Source organism: Necator americanus, chromosome IV (genome assembly GCF_031761385.1).
Source record: "Necator americanus strain Aroian chromosome IV, whole genome shotgun sequence".
In the NCBI taxonomy this organism is placed as follows: domain Eukaryota; kingdom Metazoa; phylum Nematoda; class Chromadorea; order Rhabditida; family Ancylostomatidae; genus Necator; species Necator americanus.
This window is the reverse complement of record NC_087374.1, coordinates 24,567,915-24,593,353: the sequence shown is the minus strand read 5'-3', so window position 1 is coordinate 24,593,353 and position 25,439 is coordinate 24,567,915. Positions and strand designations below refer to the sequence as shown.

The following is a 25,439-nucleotide window of genomic DNA, read 5'->3' as shown; positions in this document are numbered from 1 at the left end:
TCCACGTGTTGTACACCACATCCAATTATGCATGAACTTCTTCGTTACGGAGCACTCTTCTTCGCATGGTGTCACAGACGACAGAATTAAACGGGAACGGTTCCAGGACAGCCCGTTCTCAATTTTTAATTTTCCAGTTTTCACTACGAACGGTGAAGAACATCCACCTGGTGTTTGAACAGCAGCAGTTGCGTAAAAGTTCGACCTTCCTTCGGTTTTGGAATAATGACTGCAACTTCTGAATTATTAGTGAGAGAGAAGAGTCAAAAATGTTAGATGTAGTCACGACTAACGCTTCAATCTTCAGCAAAAATTTATGGTTTTCCTCAAAAAAGCTTGACCAATCCTTCAATTTTGCATACGTTCATCAAAAATTAAAAACAGCGAACTAAAGTGCAACAAAGGAATTAGGTGCAGGAAATCAGTCACAGTGAACATCAAAAAAACTATACGCATCTTCGTTTTGGTTATACGGTGTGGGATTTTCAAATCCCCTCTGTTCGCTTTTAGGTGGTGACAAAAAATGTTCCTTGTTCCTGTTGGCATGCAGCGAAGACTTCGTGCTTTGCCATTAAGAGGACTTTTTACGGTTTGCAGAACGCTCCGAACGTGGTGCGCAGACACGTAAAAGCACTTGAAGATGACCTGGATGTACGATAAGATATTGGTTCAACGTTTTCACCAAAGTTTTTAATTGGAGAGACCAAAGATATCTGAAGTGCAAAATTCATTTTTTCATCCTGCGCTTGTCCCGCTTTCAATCGTAAAGTGGATCTTCAAGGTGTGGTCTAAGAACACCTCCTTCTCCAGGGCTAAGACAAGTTATTCATTTTCCACGCTTCAGCGCCAGTAACGATTTAGCTTTCATTCAGCTTTCCAGAAATGAACCATTATTATTTTTATAATGACTGGAAGCTAGCAGTGGTATCTTTGCTGTCCAACATTTCTTCAATCCTACAAATTTGAAGTCCTAGTCTTCAAAATCTTGCACCCATAGCGGCACGTTGTTCCCGAAAGATCGCATTATTTTTGTTTTATGAAGTTTACGAAATTGAAGTAGCAATTCTTCAACTACTATGGTCATGCGGGATCACTCTCAGATTCCACAGGGCTATCGCTACGGGCAACTATGAAGAACTTCTCACTCACATCACCATCATCTGCCACATCTTTAGTTCCGCGCCACAGGTCAGGTTAGTATCAACAAATATTGACTTAATCATGAACAAATAGTCCAAAATATAAAGAGGAACAAAGATAAAATACAAGTGGCGAAATAGAAACAATAAATGTATCTAACCTTCACGCGATAAGCCAGCTCCCTACCAACGAAGTACCGTAGTAGTCTGCACTACAACAGGACTTCTTGCAACACCTGTTGCGAATATAATATTAGCACTTTTAGCACACAAGAAAAGTACAACAGCGCGACTGGACGTAGGATGACGTCTTGTTCCAAATGCAGGGTGCCGTCGAACTGTTGACTAAAGCAGCTATAGGAGGCAACGTCCTCAATTTCTAAAGAAGAATAAACTCATCAGAAACATGTCCGAGATTTGCCTGTGAAGTTAACGACTAGTCATGCGTATTTTGCTACAATGTTGCTCGTCCGTTTCAGCAACATTAGCCATCCTATGCGCAGAGAGTCTTACAATTCATGAGGGTTTGAAACATTGAACTCAGAGATCAAGTACTAGCAAGTGAAAAATTTTTACAAGGAACCCATGGTAGAACACTACCTCCGAAAAGGAAAGAGTACTATCCTCACTTGGTCCTCATCTCAGCACTATCAGAAGGATAATAGAAGACACTTACGAAGCAGATAATTCAGTCACTACGGAATTTGTTCTCGGACGTTTTCTAAGACGAAATATATTCACGAGCGCGTTCCACCTAAATCATATCAAAAATAAACTGGACTACCGACGAAGAACCATAAAATGTTGCTACTGATCAGATGTCAACAAGAAAAAAATGTTTGAATTCTCTGGAACAACTGTTGAGTGCAGCGAAACCGCTGATTGTGTTTAACTGATGAGTCCATGGTTCAAGGTAAGTTTTCGTGTACATTCACTCCTATTATCCTCTCACATTCATATTCAAGACATCGATTTTATCGACCGCTCTACTAGCTCAGGTGTGCGCAATGATACTTCGCTCACATGGGTTTTCGCACATGCTAATCACGATTTTGCTATTCACTGTACACCAAGGTATTGATTTTATCGATGAACGGTAACTATGTTTACTTGATTGGATCGCGAGGTTACGCAAAGCAAAAAGAGTACTACCCAGCGATGAGGTCGAGATCAACCCAGCTAAGCTTTGACTATAAGGCGAAAGATACTGCGGTACCCTGTAGGGATGCTTTGATCGCTTCAACAGCCGTATTTTACATATTTTCGGAGTCACACCAAAAATTTCTATAACAATAAAAATATCTACTAGTCTATTAGCAATAAAAATATACCTTATGACATAGCATCGATATAGCATCTATAGAAGGTCATAAACTTAAATTATTCTCAACAGGCTTTACCAATATGCTTACTAACAATCTCCATGTAGTTATTATTAGAAACGTTACTGAAATTATTAAGATATGTTGCGAAAACCCCTTTTGTTACAATTTTCTAATGCAAAATATTTTACTCTGATGTATCTATAGACAAACCTAACAACAGAAGCTATAATATATACGACTCTATAACTGCTCGAATTTATCGTAGACAACAGCCTTTCTAAAGTTGTGGCCGGGTTTTTTTAAACAAGTCGTAGGTGGTCCACAAAGTAGTAATTTTGCGATTTCAGTTTCCAATTCCTCCAGTCTTTGTTCTTGGTTATTAGGAGTACATTTATGCTTCAAACGTTTATAAACCTAATTTTATATTCCATACGTTTAGGTATATATTTATTGATGATCTACTGATTGTACATAATACCAAAGGAAATTATTGATAATATTCTAAACAATGCTTACAAGAAAGTTTTGACTTTGGAGAAAACTAGTAGTTCAGACCATGAAATTTACGTAAAGTCCAAGCATTGATTCAGTTTTTTTTTTGGGAGGGGGGACACCATAAATTTTTGCTGAAGATTCTTTTGAAAGCGTTACATTTTCTTCTTTATTCAGTAATTGTTGAGTGGATGAAACAAGCGATGCGGCAGGACCGTGATCGCTTGAGCCCATCGCCTGAGATATGTGGCGAGCTTTTATATGGAAGAGGCTTGGATAACGATAGCTTACCATCGAGGTGGGCGGGGGATAAGAGAGGAATTTTTAATGTTGCACAATCCTACGCCACTAGTTATCGTAGAAACCAGAAACAGTGTTTCTGTAAGGCTGCATGGATAACTTAACAACTTTATCACTCCGAAACTGCTCGTAGCTGAAAAGTTATGTACTTTGGAACCCTTCAAAGAAAAGAGCATTCTCTGCGGGTTGTTGTATTGGCAGAATTGACACATTCTTTTGATTGCGGGTTAGAAACCTTCAAACATGACACCAATTACTGGAAAGGAAAAAAGAAGTTGTGATTTTAGCCGCTCCAAACAGAAAATCTTGCGCAGCTACAGAAGCTAGAAACGAAAAATTCTTACAAAAACTAGTTCCTTTGTAAATTTTATTTCAAAAGTGCATCATATTCATCGAATTTGATCAGTTTTCGAATTGAAAAGTGGTATCTCTATCAAATTATGAACAATTTTGACATTCCAAAGCTATAGCTGGAATAAGTAACAAAATGTTCGCAATCACAAGTGCACTTCGAATATATAACTATCATCTTATCTTAAACAATGTACTTAGGGATCATATATTTTTAGAGGGTAATTATCTTTGACTCAGCCTGCTATATGTAGCCACAACTGATATTTTCGAAAAGAAAATGTTTTAGCAGTGGATTTTGGAGGTTTTATTAGAGCTCAGTTGGTAGAACACACCTTCAATAATCGGTTGATTGATTGGAATCAAAATTAGGCGTGTTATCAAGAATAAACATAAAAACGTGGATATATGCTCTTTTCGTTATTTGGCGATGATTTACTGTGGCTACTGCAAATGGCTTCAACACAAAAAAAATTATGCTGCTGAATTGCATGTGACTTCGAAAACGAAACAATCACTAAATGGTGCCCTTGTGCTTTACTAGCCTCGACACTGACAATTCGACACACAATCCCTGAAGCATACACTTGAGCAGCACCATAGATCTGAAACAGAATCAAGCAATGAGATATGTGATGTAGAGTTGTACCACACCTCTAGCACAGAATCGATCAATGAGATATGCAATGGCGCAGTATTTGGCTCTCAAAAGAGAAAAGAGAAGACAGCAACGCCCTTCTTCTCCAACATTGTGCGCAACTAGGGCGGGGCAAAGGGGCTTATAGAGATCGCCCAGTCAGAGGCGATCGTAGGTGTGAACAGTCCGCAAACGATCCGCCTCTAACAATTCTCGTACAACATCAGAAATATATATAAGAAAAAAGCTGAGGGAAGTTGCGCAAGGGAAGACAGCAGAACAAAGCGAAGCACTCGTTCACTCCTTTAGCGAACTTCTTTACGATCGCTCTGATTTGTAACGTCGTCATCGGCTACATTTCATCGTTGAGTTTCGATCTCAATAGCTCTTTCACCACTATATCAAGACTACCTACAACATGAATCATGATACCGGTCTTCCAGAGAAAAATGATCTCCTTCATGCAAAGTTGCTATTGCGTGAGCATGGAAGCTTGACACTTCTGACTGATAGCCATCACGACAACCGCAATCTAACTGAGACGCCACAGCTTTCACAATGGGAGTTAATCTGGACATATACGTCTGCAAACGTTAGCTTTATCTCTTCGCTGCACTCACTGGATGTATCATTGAGAATTACTCCATACACCACTCCATTGCAAGATAGGGAGCAGTTTCTCGCCTGATTCTGTCGATTTTGCAGTCTAATTGGATGTCTGATTTGGTCAACAGATGAGCACATTAAGGATCAGCATTACACAAAAAGGATGTGCCTTTGTATTTCGCATAAGCGTATTTGTGGCTTAGCATGTTTCATTTACGTCTGAAGAACATGTCAGAACCCCTTCGTGCGCAGGTGAAGTTTGTGAAATGCGCTAAATTCCCTCTACTCTTGGACGCGCTAACAACAGATGTGAGCTGGAGATAATGATCATACGAATGGTCCAGCAACTCAAAATCACATAATCCATTCTGCTGTTCTGTTCAGTGAATAAGATAGTTATCTTCAGTTTATTGTGCCGAGATTCAGCGCGATTCAACGCGAATAATGGTGTATCCTGGCGGAAACAAGTCTCCCCTCTTCTCTCGCAAGTAATTCCTCCCTGCGTATTAAAACTGTTTCCTGTATGGAGTGAAGTGATGAAGTGATGTAAAGTACAGCCAACATTCCGGTTGTTCCTCTTGATATCAACCCGGTCATATAAGCGGAAGTATGCGCGTAAGATTAGGAAACTAAGTATTTCGTAATCTATCGTGTGCGGCAGTATTGCCTGAGGATGTCGTATATCAAAGTTTGCACGCTGATGTGTCTTTTGTCTTTTGGTTTTCTTATGCGACATCTCTCACCGCGATATAGCAAATGTGGGGCTGGGAAAAATTCCTCCCATTATTCACCGAGTCGATCACAACTCCCACATAATCTGAACTGTTCCATTTGTTTAGTATTAGTATAACGAGTCCACTGTGACGACTTCTGATAAAATACATGCTACTGTCGTCTTGATTGTCGACTCGAAAGTGAGAACGAAACGGACCTTATATTGTGTTCCACGCGCCCAAAACGGGGGGCGCTCAGGAGGTATCCAGACTGATTGGGTGCAGCCGATGTGTCTGCCTGCAGCAGCGATGGCTGGTACGCCTGTCCAGGCGCACTGTCCATCCTTAGGCTCCGCCCACTCCTTCCACCAAAGGCCCGCGTGATGCTACTACCTCGATGAGCTCATAAAGCGAACTTACAAGAACTATAGCGAACTTATAAGAACGTGAACTCCACAATGAGAAACTCATTTGTAAACGGAAATTTCTCGGGGAAAACGACCGGGAAAGGCGCTATACTTCTAAAAATGACAGGGAAAAGGCAAAATAACACGAAGCGGAAGCAAAACCAACTAACTAGTTATGGACGTGATAAAGTGCGATGTTAGCTGTGACCTCTGTTGACCTTGTGATAAGTTCGCACTCACTATATAATGTGAGATACTCACCATGCGGGTTTCACAGTTCAAAAGGTACAACAAATAAAGTTCGTAAAGGTGAGTATAAGCCGCAAGTCAATTTTAAGACACCATAAGCAAACTGACACATTCAGAAGTTTGATCGTTTAAATACGTCGAGTGAGTATTGTTAAGAATTTCCAAGATGTCTTCCAACGAATACGTTCTCAGCTCACAACGAGAGCAATATTACCAGCAACAGCAGCAAACAACTGCGCAGGTAAGGATATTTTTCCAATTAGGTGTGAATTAGAACAAACTTGATGAAAATAAAAGTTCGAAAAATAAAATCGTGTAAAATTAATTGTATAAAAAAGTGGCTTTTTAGGTAGCGATCAATCCAGCTTCTAGTCAGGGTTCCATACAGCAACAAGCAACTGTTTCAACAGCACCGATGTTTCGTGGTGAAAAATGCGTGAGTCAAAAAGGTGTACATCCTGTATTTGTTTATCACATTTCAGAGTCGACCAGGAGTTACGTGTTCCAGTACCACAAGAAGATTAGCCGCGAAAACGTGCTCATCTACAGGTGTTCTGGATGTAAGCAGCAGAACGTAATTGCACTGACTACAACGTAATTGCATACCACTGATCGTTATGGCGCAAAGCCAACCGTCTAGCTTACAAGGTGAGCTGTTCATTCCAAATTTCGCTTCGTGCACTGAATGACATTTACAGGCATACGAAGGACTCCGGACGGACAAGACCGCCGCCAGAGTCATTCCAAACAAGCACTTTGCCGCTTTAGCAGGTTCAATTTTGGACATGGAATGGGGAAGTATGTTTGTATGCTGTATGTATGCTTACTGCGTTCTTGCACCAAATTACAATAATTTATTCCAGCGCACGAAGAAAGGCAGAAGGTGCTGGGTAGATTTGTTGGCGAAAGGTACCACATTAGAAGAATGTCATTTTCCAGGTACTCACACATCTCAGTCATCGATACTTATTACCCCAATATTTTGTTCATTTATTTTATTTTGTTTATTTTATTTTGTTTTGTTGAGATGAACGACATACCTGAGGATCTCGTTCGTCTCCCGGGAGGAGAGAATTTCAAAGTGCAAAGCCAAGATTTGCACGTATACTATTCAACAGAATTAATAGAGGTGTGTTAATCCTTGCCTCACTATTTATTTAAAACAATCTAAAATAAACTGAAGCAAATAAAAAACAAAAATTAAATATACAACTTAGAAGCAGACAATAAACTAAAACAAAAACATCCTTAGAAGGGCGCGTGAATAATACGTATCACTAAAAGTAAGTCAAACAAGAATAGAATTTCAAAAACCAAAAAAAAAAACCCAATTCTAAGTTTCCCAAGTTTGAATCCGATAAGGAGTAAGCTATCTTTTAACTCTTATACGCCACTCCATGCTCATTTTCACCATTTACGCTGTGTGCAACGGACAACAATCGCATTAAGTTCTTAGGCCACAGATCCGCTGCCTAGGCTCAGCTCTGTAAATGGGCGTGGCATCCTGTATACGTAGCGGATCGGTCCGCTGTCGCTATCGACCGTATCGGAGCGCAATTATCGACACAAAAAATCAATCTGAATCAAAAATATCAATCTGACAACCGCTTTGGGTACCTCCTGATGCGCACCCGCTCAAAACATGCAGCACTTTGATTACGCCGTCGCCACGGGTGCAGCGTTTTTGCATAGCTGCTTCACTTCCTGCGAGTCATACCCTTTCCATTTCCTCCAGCATGTTGACAAATGTAACTTTTGGAGATTATACTTACTGTTTTTGCGTCCCTGTCCTAAAGCAATGTTAAAGCAAGTTTCAAGTCCTTTGGAACTCATCTATTTTTAAAATGGAAAGATTAAAAGTTGATGCAGACATAGCAACTAACAATATAGGTAGTCAAGAAGCTACATTTGAGACCTACTTCAAAGCTTTTCCAAGCGTTAACTTTCTTTCGGCGATGATGAAATTTGAGCATCCATCGTTGCGCAATCTCCTACACGAATAGTCAAGTCCTGGTTCCTATGGAATGCTTAGTCACATCCAGGGTATTGGACCGCATGGAGTACGTTCCAGTTTGCTTCGCTTGCTCCTGGAGTTGTTTCAGCGTTTTCTTCGCAAACAGTCTAAAAACACATAAAAATTATGCTGTTTAACTTCATTAATAAAGGGGAATTTCACTTATTTATAAGTCACTTCACCTTCTTACGCCTTCTAAAGTCTATTGTGGAAGAGGAATATCGCTCCCTCCAGAACCCTCACAAATTTTTCTGATCGCCTTCTGCGCTGCGTGCGTAATGTTCTGCAGTTCCTCATTACAGCAATTATTTGGAATTATTAAACATTTGGATATTTCACATGTGTTTGCGCACATTTTGCAGAAGGTCCCTTTCCCGCAAATAGAGCAAGGCACAAAAGTGCACTAGGTGGAGCAGGCTGGGAAATGAAACCTTATTATGAAATCCTATGTGAAGTAGAAGGATAACAACATTGTAATAACATTTAGAGAAGAAAAAGAAGGAACGCGAGACAACGACATTTATCGTAGCCGACGGGTTGGTTAGAAATTTAGTCTGAGTGAAGAAACTGATCCTTTATATATCACTGAGGCGACATTCTAGAACATTCTATGAAATTCGCTCTACGTGGAGAAACAGTTAAAGCCGTGTCATCCGGGGTTGATACATACACCGGCATCCTACCAATCAAGAAATGGTTAGGATAATGCGTTCTGTTATCTGTAGAATTTCAGGAGGAATATGTACTGCAGTTCGTTTTACGCGAATGTGGCAGAGGAACAGTGCACTGAGAAGAGAAAGCAGACGGAATATTTATTAAGCTTTCTTTCTCTCATAAATTTTGCTATTCTCCCAAGCATTTCGAACGAACAGAAACTCAGATTAACTGCACATGCTGCTGGAGTTTGTGTTCAAAGTCCCTGCAAAACTTTCACCTCGCAACCAACAAGCAAAAATAGTGCCGACTGTTGAGAACAATAAGATGTAGCGTAGCGCGACGGCTGTAACTATAGTGGGTATACAACTAACTATTGTAGGGCTGCGCGCATGTTCGTAGACCTTATACAAAGTCTGAGTTGAAGCCTAAGCGCATCCCTATCACCAAGTCTTTTATCCCTCCGGGGTCTATAAATTGTTGCTATACTTGTCTGAGAGCATATATACAAACACTGACTTAATACATCGGCTAGCCACCGCAAGTCATTGTATGGGCCAGTTACACGTTTGTAAACCTCAAATGATTCTGCATTGAAGTGAACGTGGGGTGCGTCCCAAGCAGAATGAATAACGCCAGAAACTTTATCCTTTATCCTTTATGGCATAGATAGTTAACAAATAGATGAGTGCAAGAATTGCAAATGCAGTCAGTAGATGTGCATGTATGGGTTGAATAGAGTACAAGAAATTATGAAGAATTTTCAGGGTGCACTCGAGGGCACGACTTTTTTTATTTCGACAGTGATTGAGGACAGTGGGTTTGTACGTGCAATCCTGCAGAATTGCACTGCATCCAAGCTATGAGCATCGTTATTTAGCAATTCGTGCAACTGAATCTGCAATCTTACTACTGCTTTTACTGAATCTTACTCTTATCTCCGAGTGTGGATTTGTCCTTTTCGCATTGTAATCTAGCCTGACTTCCTTACTTGACTGATAGAATGGAAATACATCATTCTTTCGTCAGAAATTTCTTCAATTGACTATTCTACGCTTAATTCAAAAGTGTCACTTCGGTCAGAGATTGATCCTTCATCCTTTTCTCAAAAACAGCCAACGTTACTTTGGATGTCGCCTTCGTAAACAATAGTCATATTTTATCCATGTCCTCGTAAATTCATCTAAATATGCAGTAAGGAAAAGGCAAACGTACACTTTATCTACAGTACCCTCACTAACTTGAGTAAACATGTGAATTTTTCTTTGCAGCCAGGTTCCCATTTACTCTCACTTGGGATTCCTGCCAAGATTCTATTTTCGACTTCCCTGATATTTCACATATTGCGTTGGGAGTAACAGTCGAGGTCTGCAAAACAAAAACTCTTTTTAAAGAGTCGTACTTTTTACACAGGTACACAGTATTACGAAGCATTTTTGCCTCATTTCATTATCCTCACGCTTTTGTCACGTCGTTTATGGAGTACCATGTTAATTGCATTATTGCTTCAAGCGAAGGTTTCTCTTCATGTCGAAGGTTGCGTATTGCATCCTGAAAATTACTTGTTTGGAATTCGCCTCCTACATTTAGTGTTATCAGAGTATGTTCCATCTCTTTGGAGAAGAAGAGACGATTTGTGATTTTTGTAGACCATTGCAGTGCTCTATTCTAAAGTTGTGCTCAATGTACATCCTGCTTTTGCACTCTTTTCATTCACCTTTACGAATGTGTACTTCTACTCTTCTTCTCATCCATTTCTATCCCCTTCTTTTCCATTAGATTGGTATTTCCCAATTAGATGAAAATTAATAAATTCACTGGCATATTAATCCACATATTAATCCTGCGCAAACTCGGTTTACTGCAATTCGTGGTCATTGAGATTTTGGACTGCGTGTTGGGCTGTACAATGACTTGCGAGAGCCAGCCAATAATCATGTCAGTGCCTTCATCCTCCCAAACAAGTCTGGTACCAATTTATCGACCTCGGAGAAACGAAAGGCTTGGTTGACACTTGGATAGTATCGAACCATCGATCGTGTGGCCACAGTGGACCCCTAACTGCATGCGCTGCACCCGCCCCCAATTTTTTGGAGTAAATTGTAAAATTATCTCGGAAACTTCTTTTTGGGAAGTTCACACCGTATTGACTTTGAATCCTTTCGCTGCACATTTAATCATTTGTTTTTGAGTATAAATAATAGTATATCGCAGTATACAGTAGTATATCGTATATAATATACTATATAATATTATTGTTTGTCGTATGTCTAATATTACTGTTTTTCCCATCTTAGATTAGTTCTCCTTTCGACTTTTGCTCACAGCTGTCGAAACATGGACTTTCCTTCAAATAAGTCTCTCTCATCGACATCTCCTCAAGCGTGCAAAACTTACGCCGCTGAAAGCTCTTCCTTCAATTCACTGCATGTTCTGGTCCAATTTATGACACTGCCTCTGAAACTAATCACTTTCATTTCTGGTTTATCTGTACACTTTGTTTGTTGTGCTGAATGCTTGACGCACTGAGTTCTAAAACCCTGAATATCAGCTTTCTTTCCTCTTTTTTAATCCCTACTCCTTCTTCCCCTCACCCCCTTCTCTCCCCTTTTTGCCTTTTCTTCTTGTTCTTCCTACTTTCACTCCTTACTCCTCCCATTCTTCTTCAACCTCCACCTACTGTTATGAAGATTTCAGCGGATCTTCCTGAGCCTCATACAAACGCCCTCAATTTTATGGTATGCTCCATATAAGGTTAAAATTTCGAGATGTCAACGATGCGTTTGATTTTGTTGTTTTTTTTACTGTTTTCAGCTCCAGCATGGAAGAAGTCTGTAAGCAGTTGAGGAGTGCCTGCGAAAACAACCGCATGCGCCATATTACATCATAAACCAGACCGCTCCCACCGGACTGTAGGTGTTGTTGGAAGAGTCCCTATGTTATGATCTTCACGGCACAGTCTTGGGCATTCCGATTGAAAATAAACAAAACGTAAATTTTCTAAGAAGTCGCGTCTCTTTGACCGGTTCACGGTGACATTTTGATTACAGCAACGGTGACATTTTGCTTGCAGCAATCTACGAATTTAGCATTTAATCGCTTTCTGACTTTCACATGCTGCAAGAAAAAAACACTGGGAAAAATCTAGTTATGTTTTCAGGAAAACCGGTGAGAAGCACAGCTTACCAACTGGATACGCTGGTCGCCCACAACTTTTGAGTCCTTATCTCTACACAAATTGCTTAGATTTCGGCTCAACCTTTTTTGTTTCATTTACATGCAAGCACCCTAACAAAGACAGAGGTGTGTTCACGACTATGAGCGTGATCACGGTCAATTCCGCCTAGTAATCCAGAAGAAACCGCCTTAGTCGTATCGGTACCTCCTCCTCAACCAGACACAAATAAGCAGCAGTGGCTGCCAACCTTGCGCATTCGAAGATCAGTTGCGGATTGCCAACGTTCTGTTACCTGTAATAAGTCGCATCTTTGGAGTCACTGGTGCAACCGAGACTGTTTCAAATGCCTTTTTTGGATTATTACAGATAATCGACTGCGATTATATTCCTGAATACATACTTAGCAAGATCTATCCGCAATAAGATTACAACATCTTCAACTTCGTATTACGCTGCTTTTCGCTGATGCAGAGAAAGGTAGCGCGAGAAGAACTTAACATCCCATTGAGAAGCATTTAAATACAGGAAATCAATAAGTACTATAGTGTAAGTATCTAATTTTGAAGAATGTCTGGGCTAAAGGAGAGATCTGAGGCATCATTTCGCCCCTTTAGCCCAGACGGATCCTCTGACCATTTCTGAGTGATTACTGGGCGCTTACTCCGACATCATCCGGCCTCAACGATGACGAGACGAATAGAGCCTGTAAGGACTGCATGGTTGGAATATTTAATGTATTGCGTCGAATTGTGGCTATAGAGGGCAACGAAGGCACTGCGCCTTCAAGTCGAGCAGTGCGCATTGGTTTTTTCGTTTTCCAAGATTTTCTGCCTTTCTGTGATATCCCTATGGGTAGTTTGCAGCGCAGAATTGTTTGTGATCCATAATGTTTCTAACGAATTTTTTGAAAGAAAAAACATTCAAGGCGTATCGAAAAGAAATCCTCGCTAACTTCGTTTCAAAATTTCTCCATCCCCTTGGAAGAAAGCTCGATATCGAGTCATAGCCTTCAACAGTGTGATGCGCTTCTTCTAAAGCCTCTAAAGATTTTTATAGAAACTTCCTGAAGACAACATTAGAGGAAGGACTTGCTCCACTGCTGTCTACATATCCGATGAACTCATTGCATAATGGGGCAATGAGAGGATAACCCCTTACAGCCGCGCTTATCATCGCTAGAAACGATAATCCAAACGCATTCACTCCTCTCCACGTATGGGCGTTTGTATGGTGAGATCATGCCAATCTTCTTATTACGGCGTATATAGAATAAAATTTGCTTTATTGCTTCAAAAAAAATTCCAGAGCCAAGAAGAAGAGATACGCCACCTCACACTGAACGCTCAACCAAATTACATCAAAACGGATAAAAAGGATCCCAAGATTGCACCAGAACACACTATCTACAACTACGACAGCGTGAGTGTGCTCAATGGATTTGATTCAGTCCACTCATATCCAATTCTCATTGAATGTTCTTCAATGAACAAAACCCTAGGCGTTAGGATGCGCTGTTTACGGTCTGTTTCCCTATAATTCGCTCGAAAATAAGTTTCAAGAAGCGTGTGCTTAACATTTCTAGGCCCGTCCGAGTTACTAAAGCCCTCTACTGTGCTTAATTCTATTGCTCATATTTCTCACTATTAAAAAAAAGGGAATAAAATAGGTAGGCTGTGTTTTGTTAGTTGTTCCTGCTAGCGTAGCTTCTAGAAACCGTCACTGTCTATGATGCACAGAGCGTTTTGCTGCACCTTTCGGCGTTCACGTTCGAGATTAAACGCAGTTGAAACATAACAGTGCTGTTTACGCTTGCAGAGAACCCCAAAATGCTGCTGTAACCCCTTGAAAATTTTGATTTCTTGTGATCTCGCGTTCACAATTGATTACTTGAGTGCACAGCATCTTTGATTATTTTGTCCGTGATCTTCTAGATAAAGATTCACAAAAGCTACTGTTCCTATTTATCATGGAACAAATAACAAATTCGGATATACCGAAATGAGCAATGCAAGAATAGAATCTGCAAATAGAAATAGAAATAGAATCTGCAATGTTCTCTTTTTTTCTTTTATTTTCTTCTGCTTTTATCACGATAACGTCCGATAAAATCGTTCTTCTTTTTTCCTGGAAAACAATTTTGAAGTAAATACGCTACGAGAGCTTCTTTCTTCCTGTTGTAAGGCGTAGCTTAGCACAAAAATTTTCCTCTTTAGGTAATTTTCTTTCAGTCTATCTTTTTGTTCTTTTTCTTTTTGTTTTACTACCTTTTCCATGACAAACGTTCTGCTTAATATTAGGTCACCAATTATTGGGGTTAAAGGCCACGAATCTGAGGTGATACGGATTTCAGGAGTATTCGTATACGGGACCGTAGATTATGGAGAGGTGGGTGATTCCGTCCATTTTTTGCTAATTGGCGTAAAAAACGGCCCGGAAGATGCGGCGCGTGCACACGGCTGGCGCGCTCCAATCGAAGCCGTTGTGGAAAATAGCGCGCCGGAACGCTCGAAGTCGTATCTTCCGGGTCTTTTTCACGGCAATTAGGAAGAAATGGACGGAATCACCCCCATCTCCCTAATTTACGATCCCGTATACGAATACTCCAGCTGAAATCCGCACCACCTCAGATTCGTGGGGTGATGTCTTTAAGATCTGAGTTAAAGTTGTGTGAGGTTAGTGCGTCAAAAACTATGAAGTCATATTGATACTGAAAACCAAGTATTTGCGGTATGATCTGACTTCACCGATTAAACATAGAATGAGTCCAGAAGTTGTTGGCAGCCAGGAGGTTGGTGTTGTAGTGCTGTAATTGGAGGAGTACAGTGGAGGAACACAAGATCGTCAGAACTTCTTTAGTTTCCTTGTTTCTAATCAGATCTAATAATTGTGGCCCCGCAAAATGTTGTTGTCATGTTATCTGAACTGTTTGGGCTTGGTTTCTGAAATATTTGGCGCAGATGAGAGATAAAGTGTGAAGCTCTTGGCGATCAACAACGTCCTTCGGATGAGTCATCGCATTCGACTACAGAAGTATAGGTTTCTGAATGTGTATGGGATTTTCACAATATAGAAATGTATTATATATACTTGCTAAAACCGCATTTTCAACAATTTATTGGTGCTTCCAATTTACTGACTCCAGAAGAATGAAAGGTTTGGTTTGCTTTGGACGGTTTTGAGCTAGACAGACATTATGGCTGCTTCTTGCTTTGCTAATGTGACTAGATCTTCTATTAGTTAATGGCTAGAGGATCACCTCTGAAAGGAGATGTTTGCTGTAGATGTGCGATCTTATTTATTTTATTACTTTTACTCAAGAAACTAAAACCAGTTGCAGCGATAGATTCAAATGCATTCATCGCTGCCTTTCGCTCTTCGATATACACATTTTAAGAACCCAAATGCAGCCATTCCTTCTCTGAAAAAGGGAGTAAAAGTGGGAATTCTTATGCCACTCGAATGTAAGCCGAGGATTTGTATCCACTTAAATCAAAGTACTAAAATTTCATACGTTACATGCCTACAGAAAAAGCTTCGGAGCTGCTGAGCGTATCCCCTTTTTCACGTTCTACGCTACGGAACTGCATCAAAGCTCAAGTTTAGCTGACAGATTGGGAGTAAAAACACAACGGTAAAAACTATTCATGTTATTCTCTTTGCTCTTTCTTCTTTGCATGCGGTAATATCATCCAAAATCCTTATTCTATTCAATTTCACTTTTTATTCCAACGACATAAGCATTCTTTTTCAGAGCAAACAGGATCGTGAAAAACTAGCTGTTCTCAACTGCCCTCATTCCGTTGGTTTTCATCCGGACCGCCTTGTCATTGTTGATCTAGACGAGAACAGTGCAAGTTACTGCAAGGTATGGTTCAATATTTTTGCGTGATGTAAAAATCATTTCGCTTTAATGACCTTTGACCTTTTTAATAAGAGTGTTTTCATTTTCTAATCACTAACCCCTAGTTCCTATTCCTATGCGAGAGTATTTTCGTAGTTTAAAAAAGTGTTCGGAGAACGATTAGAATTTTTCATCAGTATGAAAGGGCCTATTAGTGATTCACCTCCGAAACGCTTTACGACGCACCTGATTACATGCGACGTCTGCGAGGAACTTCCACAAGTCCAGGAATTTGATGCATTGGAAGTCCTCAAAGTCGACAATCGACACAACGCCTACGAAATCTCGTCCGACTAAATTACTTTCACACCATCACAAAATAAGGGAAATTTCCGCGAACCCTACACGGCACAATTGAAAATACTGGAAGTTCTCCACGAATAGGTAGGGTTAGAAGTTCAGTTCACTAGCGTAATGCACGATCACGCTCACGTTCCTCTAACTGTCCAGAAGGATGGCATAGAAAACGAACTTGTCCTCACGACGGATAACGTGCCACACCTGCGAGAGCTCGCCCCATCTGTCAGCGAAGTAGGGAGACAGCGTTAGTAGTTTTTTGTCTCTTAGTTCGCAGAAACGGCGCGTATGGTTGCTCTTGCAGAAGTGGCACGTTATTAGATGCTCCGTAAGAGGATCCGTTGCGAAAAGGGTCATCTTTCTGGATGGCTTACTTTTTTTTCTGGCTAACTAGGGGAAATTGAGCGTGTTCGTTTGCTCTTGCCCATATATATCTGGTGGTGAATTCGTGCTGTTTTTAAGTATGTTACTAACAAGTTACGGAAAGATTCTATTGCTCTAGCGCGATACCTGTTCTGTTTTGTGATAGGCCGAGCTGTCTTTGCAAAAGTCACACGGATTGATTTCTCGAGTGCCTCTGATGTCTATATTCTTGAATTTGTAGGAGTTGCGCATTTTGGCTACATTGATAAACTACATCTCAGCTTCTATTTGGTCGTGGAAAGATCCCATGTTGGGATTCCATTCACCTCAGACTGCCGCAAATCGGTAAGACCCCCTTCACGTGGGAGAGGCCGGCTCCCCCTATAGCACCTACGATCCCAACCTCGAAAATTGCCTCAAATGTTGCTTTTAATTTTACCTCTGATCAGCGTAGAACGTCCTTGAGTTACCTTTGTTCGAAACATAAGTCCACTTTGGTAATTGTAGGTGGTGTCTGTACTAACTTTTCCTGACGTTAATGACGAACCCGGAAGGATTAACTGGACTCGTTCCGCTCGAAGCCTGGAGACCATGTCTCAAGTAAGTGGAGAAAACACAAACATTATTTTGCTTGAATGAAAATCAAAATAATCAATTTCATTTCAAATTGCCGACGAACTTCTTCTTTTCATTCTGTTCTACAGTCGGATCAAAACAACCTGACTTGCGGTGCAACTGCGAACCGCTCTTCCATTTCGATCTGATCCGATTCTTACTCCAGGACTAATCACTTGTGCAGTTGCAGCACACGTCATGTCGCTTTGATCAGACTACACGATGAGCAAATTTTCGCATGACTTTTCGTGTCATCCTCTCTCTCAAGCTCAGATGCTCAGACTGCTCGAACTCACATGGTGGTGCCGTGTATGAACAGCAACCGAGTGTACATAGTCGAAGTCGATGAGAATGAAATGAAGCTCGTTAAGGTAATCTTGGTCGATCTCTCAAATGTAGCTAGTACAACATTTCAGTTTTTAATTGACAATCATTGCTTCCTAAAAATGTGTCGATCAATAAAGAGATACAGGTTGTTCACTGCTTAAAATTGTTTGCGGTTCCCACAGATCCACCTTTTTTAAATCTCTAGGAGGACCGTAGTTCGAAACGAACGCAGTTATTTCAGACAATAGGTCCGGAACTTTTGAAGCACTATGACATCTCTTGTCCCTACGCTGTTCACGTTCTGCCGCTCAAAGGCGCTCCAGTTCACATTGCTACCATGGGTGATACGTACGGAAATGGAAAAGGTGAATTTAACACATTCATATTTCACTGATGTACTTATCCTATTAGGGGCCTTTCGTAAAATATCGACCCAGGGGTTTATATTAATAAATATATATATATAAATATAAATATAAAGGTCTTAATTTGAACGGTCACTTCGAACTGATATCTGAGAGAAGTTACAACTTGACAATGTATCTCTACTCCAGTGCTATCGTCGAGTTCCAAACTTAAGGCGGTTAGGCTACGCGCAGAGTTAAGAGCTGCGCGGAGGCGCATTTGGCGGCTGTGCGGTTCAGGTGATCTTGAGCGCACTGTTTTGGATTGTCATTAACCACCAAAACAATAGAGCCGCCAAACCGCGCCCCGCGCAGCTCTTAACTCTGTGGATTGCCTTAGGAAGGCCTGGTCTATCGCATTTACGCCCGACGTCAGAGATATCTGTATTTGGCCACATCGCTGCTACCTATTCTTTCCTTCCCCAAGAGATAATAAAGTTCCTTTCCTAAGTGCTGAGGAGCCTTCCATGAACTTCAACATGTCGGCTATTTGAGAACACAAACATAAGGAAGCGTCCGTAGTGAGTTTCGATGTTCGGTTCTTTCCACTGCTTGGTAGCATTTGGGACGTAATTCGCAGGTATCACAACAGGACCGAAAAGTACAGCTTATAGTAGGGTCAAAACGACATGAAGCTAGATGCGGTTACGAAAGTGGCTGCGCTCGAAGCGGTGCGGCAGGGCGTAATGGCTAGGCACGATGGAGGACCCTTTCTAGCGCCACTCATCGTTGCGATTCGAGGTAGTTCCACCTCGATCCCAACCGTCGTCTCAGCGGTGTCGTTTTGAGCGCAGCCGCTTGCGCATCTGTACGATACCTTATGTTATTTCGAGCCGACCATATGTCTCTAATATTCAGTAAAATGCAGTTCAGGCTATACCTCAATAATGAGTGGTTCAGCCAATCGTCAACTGAAAGTGGTTGGCGATACTGCACTGTTAACAGCGGAAAGTTTGCTGAAATACCTGGCACACCGCGATTTATAGCATCACCCCACGAATCCTGCATGGTACGAATTTTCCTTGGAGTATGCCCGTATCGGGTCGTAGATTATGAATGCAGGGGTAGTTCCGCTCATCTCTTCCTGCATCACTGTAAATAGGCGGTTCTGGTACGCTGTTTCTTACGACGTTCTCTATTGCAACGCGCCACCCTTTCACCCCCCCACCCCGCCTGCGATTCGTCGAATGTAATGAATTGCCCATCGGGGCATCCGAATGGATTTTTGACGAGTCGCAGGCGGGGGTGTGGGACAAGGGAAACGCGTTGCAATAAAGGATGTCGTAAGGAACCAAGGAAGCATTCTGAAGCCGCCTGTTTACTGTGATACAAGAAGAGATGAGCGCAACCACCCCATATTCATAATCTGCGTCCCGATATAGGTATTTTCGAACGAAAATCCATGCCATGCCAGATTCGTGAGGTGATGCCCTTAAAGGCATCCATTCGTGGTACGGATTTCAGTTGGAGTATTCATGTACGGGATCGTAGATTAGGGAGATGGGGGTGATTCCGTCCATTTCTTCCTAATTGCCGTGAAAAAGACCCGGAAGATACGACTTCGGGCGTTCCGGAGCGATATTTTCTACGAGGAGTTCGATTGGAGCGCGCCAGCCTTGTGCACGTGCTGCATCTTCCGGGCCGTCTTTTACGGCAATTAGGAAGAAATAGACGGACACCCCCCTCTCCATAACCTACTATCCCGTATACGAATACTCCACCTGAAATCCGCACCACCCCAGATTCGTGGGGTGATGCCTTTAAGTAACTGTCGTTTTAATCCGACTATGCTAATGCATGTATGAAAAATGCGCGGTGTAGGTATCAGGTGACCCAACAGGGCAGCTGTTTACACTCATAGAAATAGAGATAAAAAATTAAACTTAGTTTCCTTGCTGGAACCGGTGCTCTGGTTTGCTTCATCGGATTGGTAGCTTCACCAGCAATCCACGACTTCATGTCAATCCCATGGGTGTAAAGAGTTGCTTCCTCGCATAAGCAGCCATCTCAGGTACTGCTGAAGCCCCCGATTCTGGAGTTTGTAGTCCATGCGTTGTGTTTTGACACTCACAAACTACGTCCCAGTACTCACCTAGTAAACGAAAAACCGCATCACAAATCTACTCAGGCACTGTTTTTGAACTGCTCGGTTCTGCAGGTATCGAATGCGTCCAAGAAATAGAATGGCATTACGTTTTGCGAATAATTATTATATCATATGTTGAAACTCTTATTTAAGGCGACTTCCTATTAATCGACAGGAACTCTTTCGAAATTCGCGAGCGTCACAATCGAACAGGATTCACGGGTTTTGGCGGTGACTTTTCTTTCCAAACAAGGCGAAACCTTCTTATTGCCTCTGAATGGGGCCATCCGAGACTGTTTCGGGATGGATTCACGCGAAGTGAAATAGAGAACGGTAGGTTCAGAGCCATTCAGAGGCCTTAATTGAATATTTCTTGACATTTTTACAAGGAGTAATCGGGGATAGACTGATTTACACACTTTTTCTTAGGTGCCTTCGCCAAGTGTTCAAACTTTCTTTTAGTTTCGGAGTCGTTTGGCAGTCAGTTACATGTCTGGCAAATTTCACCAGGCATTTTGAAGGAAAGCATTGACCTCGGACCTTTTGACGGTTGTCTCATTACCACGGTTCGGTCAGTAAATCATAGTGAATCCAGAAAATTGCCCTTTTTTCCTGCGGAGACTACCAGAGTAATCTTTTCAGTTTTCTGCACAACCCAGAATGTAACCACGCATTCGCTTGTTCGGCTGTTGGGTCATCTGTGTTTCATCTTTATATGAATTCACTTACTGAGAAATGGAGTGCGGACAAAGTATTTCAAGTAAAGACAATCCAGGTTAGTACACACACCTGGAGTCACACGCAAGGTACATAGACCCACAAAGACATACGAACCATAGTAGGTTTCAGGTGGAAAATTGGCTTTCTCCCGAGATGCCAGCTCTGCTTACTGACCTCGTCATCTCGATGGAAGACAGATTTGCCTATGTTGCTGGTTGGCTTCACGGATGCATATGGCAGTTAGATATCTCGGACCCGTTTCGAATTTCGGTTCTAACCAAGGTAGCATTCTTTTTCAGTCAAGGAGTTCTTACATTATTCTATCTAAAATTCACTTTTTGGTGCGACAATAGTCAGGTCAAAGCGACATGAATGGGGAGTGTAGTTGCGGTGCATTTGCGTACGCACTCGAAACGGAGCGGCACCAGCTGGAATCGAGGTGGGACCGTCGCAAACTGCAGCGATAGATGGTGTCAGCGTTGACGTTGAACAGTGCAAAGGTCCGAACAGTTCGTCTTTCAACAGTTCCCACCTTCGGCCGCTCTCAGTGACGCTCACTGTTAAACTTGGATCGAAAAAAACTATAGTCGACAGGGATAGCATTCATAAGTTTCTCGGAACCCTTTCTTTTGAATTCTTCTTGAAAATAGCACATTTTTTCCTTGTAGGATTATGCATGCTAAGGATTACTTTGAAGTTAAAGTTTGAACGTTAAAGTTCGAGTGTAGTGTAGCGGTTAGAGGCTCCGCTTCCTGCATGCTCGATCAGAGGTTCGAATCCGCCCTAGTGCTCACCAAGCCTTTCATCCCTCCTGGGTCAACAAATTGGAATCGCATTTTCGAAAACCAACTACCAAACTGGGCCTACGCGAACCAAATATTTCATCTCTTCAGAGTCGATAAATTCCTGCAGGACTCCACGACTCATAAACCAACAACTATTAATTGTTTTCGAGCGCGTTCGGGCGTCCTTTGGGATTGATCAACTCCAAACACTTTATCTCAAAGATTACTTTAGGTATAGCAAGATTTTTTTCGTCAACGTCTTCTTTTATCAGTGATATCTCCTCTAACACGTCAGGCCAACATAATACGTTTGGCGACGAATGAATGTGTTCTTGAAATGTTTACTTGTTGTTGTTCACTGTACTCGTGTTGCGCCATAGCATTTTTGTGTCAATCACGAATATTCAAGGTCGTGCTCGGCGGTTTACTCGGTGGGATTTCAGAAGCTTTTGTCAAGTCGCCATTACTGTTCCAAATAGTAAGTTTTGCTATGGCCTCCTAGTCAACCATAGAACACTGACAAATCTGCAGGGTCAACCCAGAGAATTTGGCTTTCCTGAAATGGGAAAAAGCACTCCTAGAACTCCTAGAGTAGCAACTACCATCCGGGGTACGAATTTCCGCGGAGGCCCAGCATTTCTTCAGTTAAGCGTCGATGGAAAGCGCCTCTACGTTGGAAACTCGTTCTACAAACAATGGGATTCACAGTTTTATCCCGAACTTATCGCGTACGTTGGATGTCATCTAGAATCATTGATCTTTGGTCAACTTCAGTTATCTTTGTTGTGTTTCAGTAACGGAGGACAAATCGCAAGGATTGATATTGGTGGTGGTGGCCGCATGTCTCTTTCTGACTCTTTTTTAATCGATCTCAAAGTGAGAACCTCTCCATTATGTTCCTCGAAAATCTGGAAAGCCTTTAAATTTTTAGGACATGGAAGGAGGTCCCTATCTGGCTAGAGATCTCCGCTTTTTCAACGGTGACTCGACAAGCGATAACTTCCTATAAGTTTTGTCCATCGCTAAGACGTCTACGATGTAAATCTTTTGAGAGCATATTTTATGTATATATTTATTTCATCGTTTAACACAACTTTCACCTCCTTTCGGTCGCATTTCAGGCAATTGTCACTTTTGTTCCAGAGAATGTAATGAAATTCGAATCGAAAACCCGAATAAATGGAAATATGAGACTGCTAGAATTTTTTAAAACTCGTTCTAAAAACTATACAAGTGCAAGAGCATCATTTCGTTTTTCTTCTTTGTGTGTATTTTTAAGTTATGCTACTTTACTTTTAGCACCCACTTAATAATTAGTGGAAGGAACATAGCCATCTTCCTTGTTTTAAGGAATGTTCTTTTGAATGAACCTTCTGTCGCTGAAGCACTTTTTTGCTCAGGAAACATTAACAACGATACATGGGTATCGTCCACTATGAAGTAGAGTGTATACATTCTCCTCTAGCAACAGAACACTAACTCCTCACATAATATTGAAATCCGTTAGAGAAGAATTTTCAAATATCGAGATGTGAAATCAAGTAGGGGTGTACTACATTTTGCGTGTAATCCAAAACCGTGTATGCAAGTCTGACTGCTAACAGCTCGTGGTGGCTCTGCTTACACCAGATGCCTGTTTGAATATCTCTCTGTGGTGTAAAAGTTACATATCTTTCGCAGTTTACAAGTCTAAAGTTACCCAGATACTGCAAAAAGGTGCTGTTATCCACGTTACGCGGCAAAGCACAACCTAAATAGGTCACAAACAAACAACAACGAAGGGAACGTGCAATTCTTGGTAACATATATCCGTTGCATTACGCTGGGCTGCTGGACATTGTGGATCTGAGGAACTCGGATCACTCGCTGTCGATGAGCAGTTCATATGAGACACTAAATTCTCGCCGGGTATAGAAAGGTGACGGCTGGATGGATCCTGTGCGAGCTCTTGCTGCAGAGCGAAAAGGCTGGGCAGAGCCGCGTTTAAGGACGGAGACGTACTGGAGGTGCAGGAAAACGCGACAGACAGTAAGACCAACTCGCCTATTAAGTAAATTAAGTAAAAATTAAAAAAAAACATGAGGAATGAATCGCCTAACCTTTCTTCAACTTGTTTGATTGTTTCACTCAGAAGAAAAGCCCTCCTGCGTGGTGGTGAAATGTGCAACTGCTCAAAACTACTTGATTTAGGATGCAATTACAGTTGTGCTCTTAGCGGAACCATCGCTTACTGCGGTCGTTCTGCAGAGCAGAGCGAGGGACCCATCGCCCCACACCGAGAGTAGCCTTTAGGTGACTGCTCGTAAAATCGTTCCGACACGACTGTAGGTACAGTCGCGATTCAATTTTGAACTGAGTCCTGTGCGAAGTATCTCGTATGCGGAGGTTCGCCTGAGGAGAGGAGCTATTTATGATCCGACAGGCTCAAATTCATGTCATCTAGTGTTCTCCTTTTACGTTGACAAGAATTTCTTCTAAATAGAAGGTTCTGACCCTTTACTAAACCTTAAATGGAATCTCCTGTTGGCTGCGAATAAGAACTTTTCAGAAAAATGAGTTTGGTGAAGGCATAAATGTGGGTGCAAAATTAGATAGGTAGCAGATGGTGGGTGAATTACAAAGTGAAAAATAAAGGAAACATGTCTGGAGTGTTAAAAATACGAAGTCTTTGAGAATTGTGCGCATTCCCGAATCAGTTTAAAGGCATCACCCCACGAATCTGAGGTGGTACAGATTTCAGGTGGAGTATTCGTATACAGGATGGGAGACTATAGAGAGAGGGGTGATTCCGTTCATTTCTTCCTAATTGCCGTAAAAAATGGCCCGGAAGATACGGCTCCATTCGTTTTGGCGCACCATTTTGTACAAGAGTATCGATTGGAGCGCGCCAGTCATGTGCGGCGCCGCATCTTCCGGGCCGTTTTTTACGGCAATTAGCAAGAAATGGACGGAATCACCTCCCTCTCCGTAGTCTCCCATCCCGTATACGAATACTCCACCTGAAATCTGCACCACCTCAGATTCGTGGGGTGATGCCTTTAATCAATGTCTACCTAAAGGGTTCACCCATAAAGTTGTGAGGGAAAGTAAGCACCATTTCTGAGACACACCTCCTTTTCTTTGCTAAAACTGGCTCCACGTGGATGCATAAAGCGCCCCGGGATACTGTAGGTCTATGACCTAAGCCTACATGCACGCCAGCAGAACTGCTAGTATGTACGTGTCCGAGTTCTCGTTCCTTGATTCCCTATACTTCTGCCCCAGATATACTCTCATAAACTTACGCACACGTGTTTGTCGTGCTAGAAAACTTGACATGTGTTTTGAGGAACTTTTTACGGATTTTTCGATAAAATTCACTGACCCTAAAAGAAGTTATCGGGTTCGGTGGTGTTATATGTAATGGTTCTAAAGAAGTGTGTGACTTTTAAAAAGGAAAGTTTGGTGAAATCCTGGATGTTGGATTCTTTGCAGGTACAGTTCGAGACATAGCCTGCAGCAAAAATCAAAGTCGAAGCACGTCCTACCAATCCAGTGACCTCAAATAATAAATGGCCAATGATGAATGGCTTCAAAAGCTGCTGAGATATCTGTAAATCAAACGTAGCAACTCTTCAAATCCATGAAATTTGGAAATCCCCGACAAAGCGTCTTTTTACACCACATGAGTAATGAAATCTACTTTACGAGGTTCCTTTTCGGCAACCTTATGGGTGCAAAAAGTTGCATCGTTGGGTGAGCCTCGCGTGTTTCTGATCCATCTAGCTCACGAACTTATAAGAAATTTTGTGTTTTCAGCGTTATATTTGCGAAGTACAGTAGGATCGCTAATTCTAAAAAGACGCGGATCCGCGTCTTTTTCGTCTTCTGTCGAAG

The 25,439-nt window shown here is 41.7% G+C and overlaps 3 protein-coding genes across 6 annotated transcripts; 2 read left to right on the top strand and 1 right to left on the bottom strand.

Annotated features, from left to right (window-relative positions):
- Positions 1 to 6,385: 6,385 nt before the first annotated feature.
- Positions 6,386 to 7,250, top strand: RB195_002561 (uncharacterized protein; the record flags this gene model as incomplete). Of its 2 annotated transcripts, XM_064199880.1 has the most annotated exons (6): positions 6,386 to 6,460; positions 6,569 to 6,655; positions 6,702 to 6,779; positions 6,918 to 7,017; positions 7,083 to 7,158; positions 7,247 to 7,250. In XM_064199880.1, 6 exons carry the CDS (start codon positions 6,386 to 6,388, stop codon positions 7,248 to 7,250), a joined length of 420 nt encoding a protein of 139 aa, XP_064055760.1. The 2 variants fall into 2 exon arrangements, with proteins under 2 accessions (XP_064055760.1, XP_064055761.1); XM_064199879.1 differs by lacking the exon at positions 7,247 to 7,250 and having other exon boundaries at positions 6,918 to 7,021; positions 7,083 to 7,113.
- A 666-nt stretch (positions 7,251 to 7,916) lies between these two features.
- On the bottom strand, positions 7,917 to 12,867 carry RB195_002560 (uncharacterized protein; the record flags this gene model as incomplete). The annotated part of the gene is made up of 6 exons (XM_064199878.1): positions 7,917 to 8,009; positions 8,139 to 8,210; positions 8,272 to 8,340; positions 8,416 to 8,428; positions 10,347 to 10,438; positions 12,727 to 12,867. 6 exons carry the CDS (start codon positions 12,865 to 12,867, stop codon positions 7,917 to 7,919), a joined length of 480 nt encoding a protein of 159 aa, XP_064055759.1.
- A 413-nt stretch (positions 12,868 to 13,280) lies between these two features.
- RB195_002559 (uncharacterized protein) lies at positions 13,281 to 22,572 on the top strand (the record flags this gene model as incomplete). 3 transcript variants are annotated; one of them, XM_064199877.1, is made up of 16 exons in its annotated part: positions 13,281 to 13,295; positions 13,371 to 13,484; positions 15,817 to 15,930; positions 16,417 to 16,510; positions 16,868 to 16,971; positions 17,134 to 17,226; positions 17,523 to 17,612; positions 17,810 to 17,933; positions 20,212 to 20,391; positions 20,521 to 20,629; positions 20,701 to 20,833; positions 20,908 to 21,060; positions 21,973 to 22,041; positions 22,095 to 22,291; positions 22,358 to 22,439; positions 22,495 to 22,572. In XM_064199877.1, the coding sequence occupies 16 exons, from the start codon at positions 13,281 to 13,283 to the stop codon at positions 22,570 to 22,572; spliced, it is 1,749 nt and encodes a 582-aa protein (XP_064055756.1). The 3 variants fall into 3 exon arrangements, with proteins under 3 accessions (XP_064055756.1, XP_064055758.1, XP_064055757.1); XM_064199876.1 differs by lacking the exons at positions 21,973 to 22,041; positions 22,095 to 22,291; positions 22,358 to 22,439; positions 22,495 to 22,572 and adding an exon at positions 21,136 to 21,150 and having other exon boundaries at positions 16,351 to 16,510; XM_064199875.1 differs by lacking the exons at positions 13,281 to 13,295; positions 13,371 to 13,484; positions 15,817 to 15,930; ... (7 more) ...; positions 20,701 to 20,833; positions 20,908 to 21,060 and adding an exon at positions 21,246 to 21,278.
- Between the last annotated feature and the right edge of the window lie 2,867 nt (positions 22,573 to 25,439).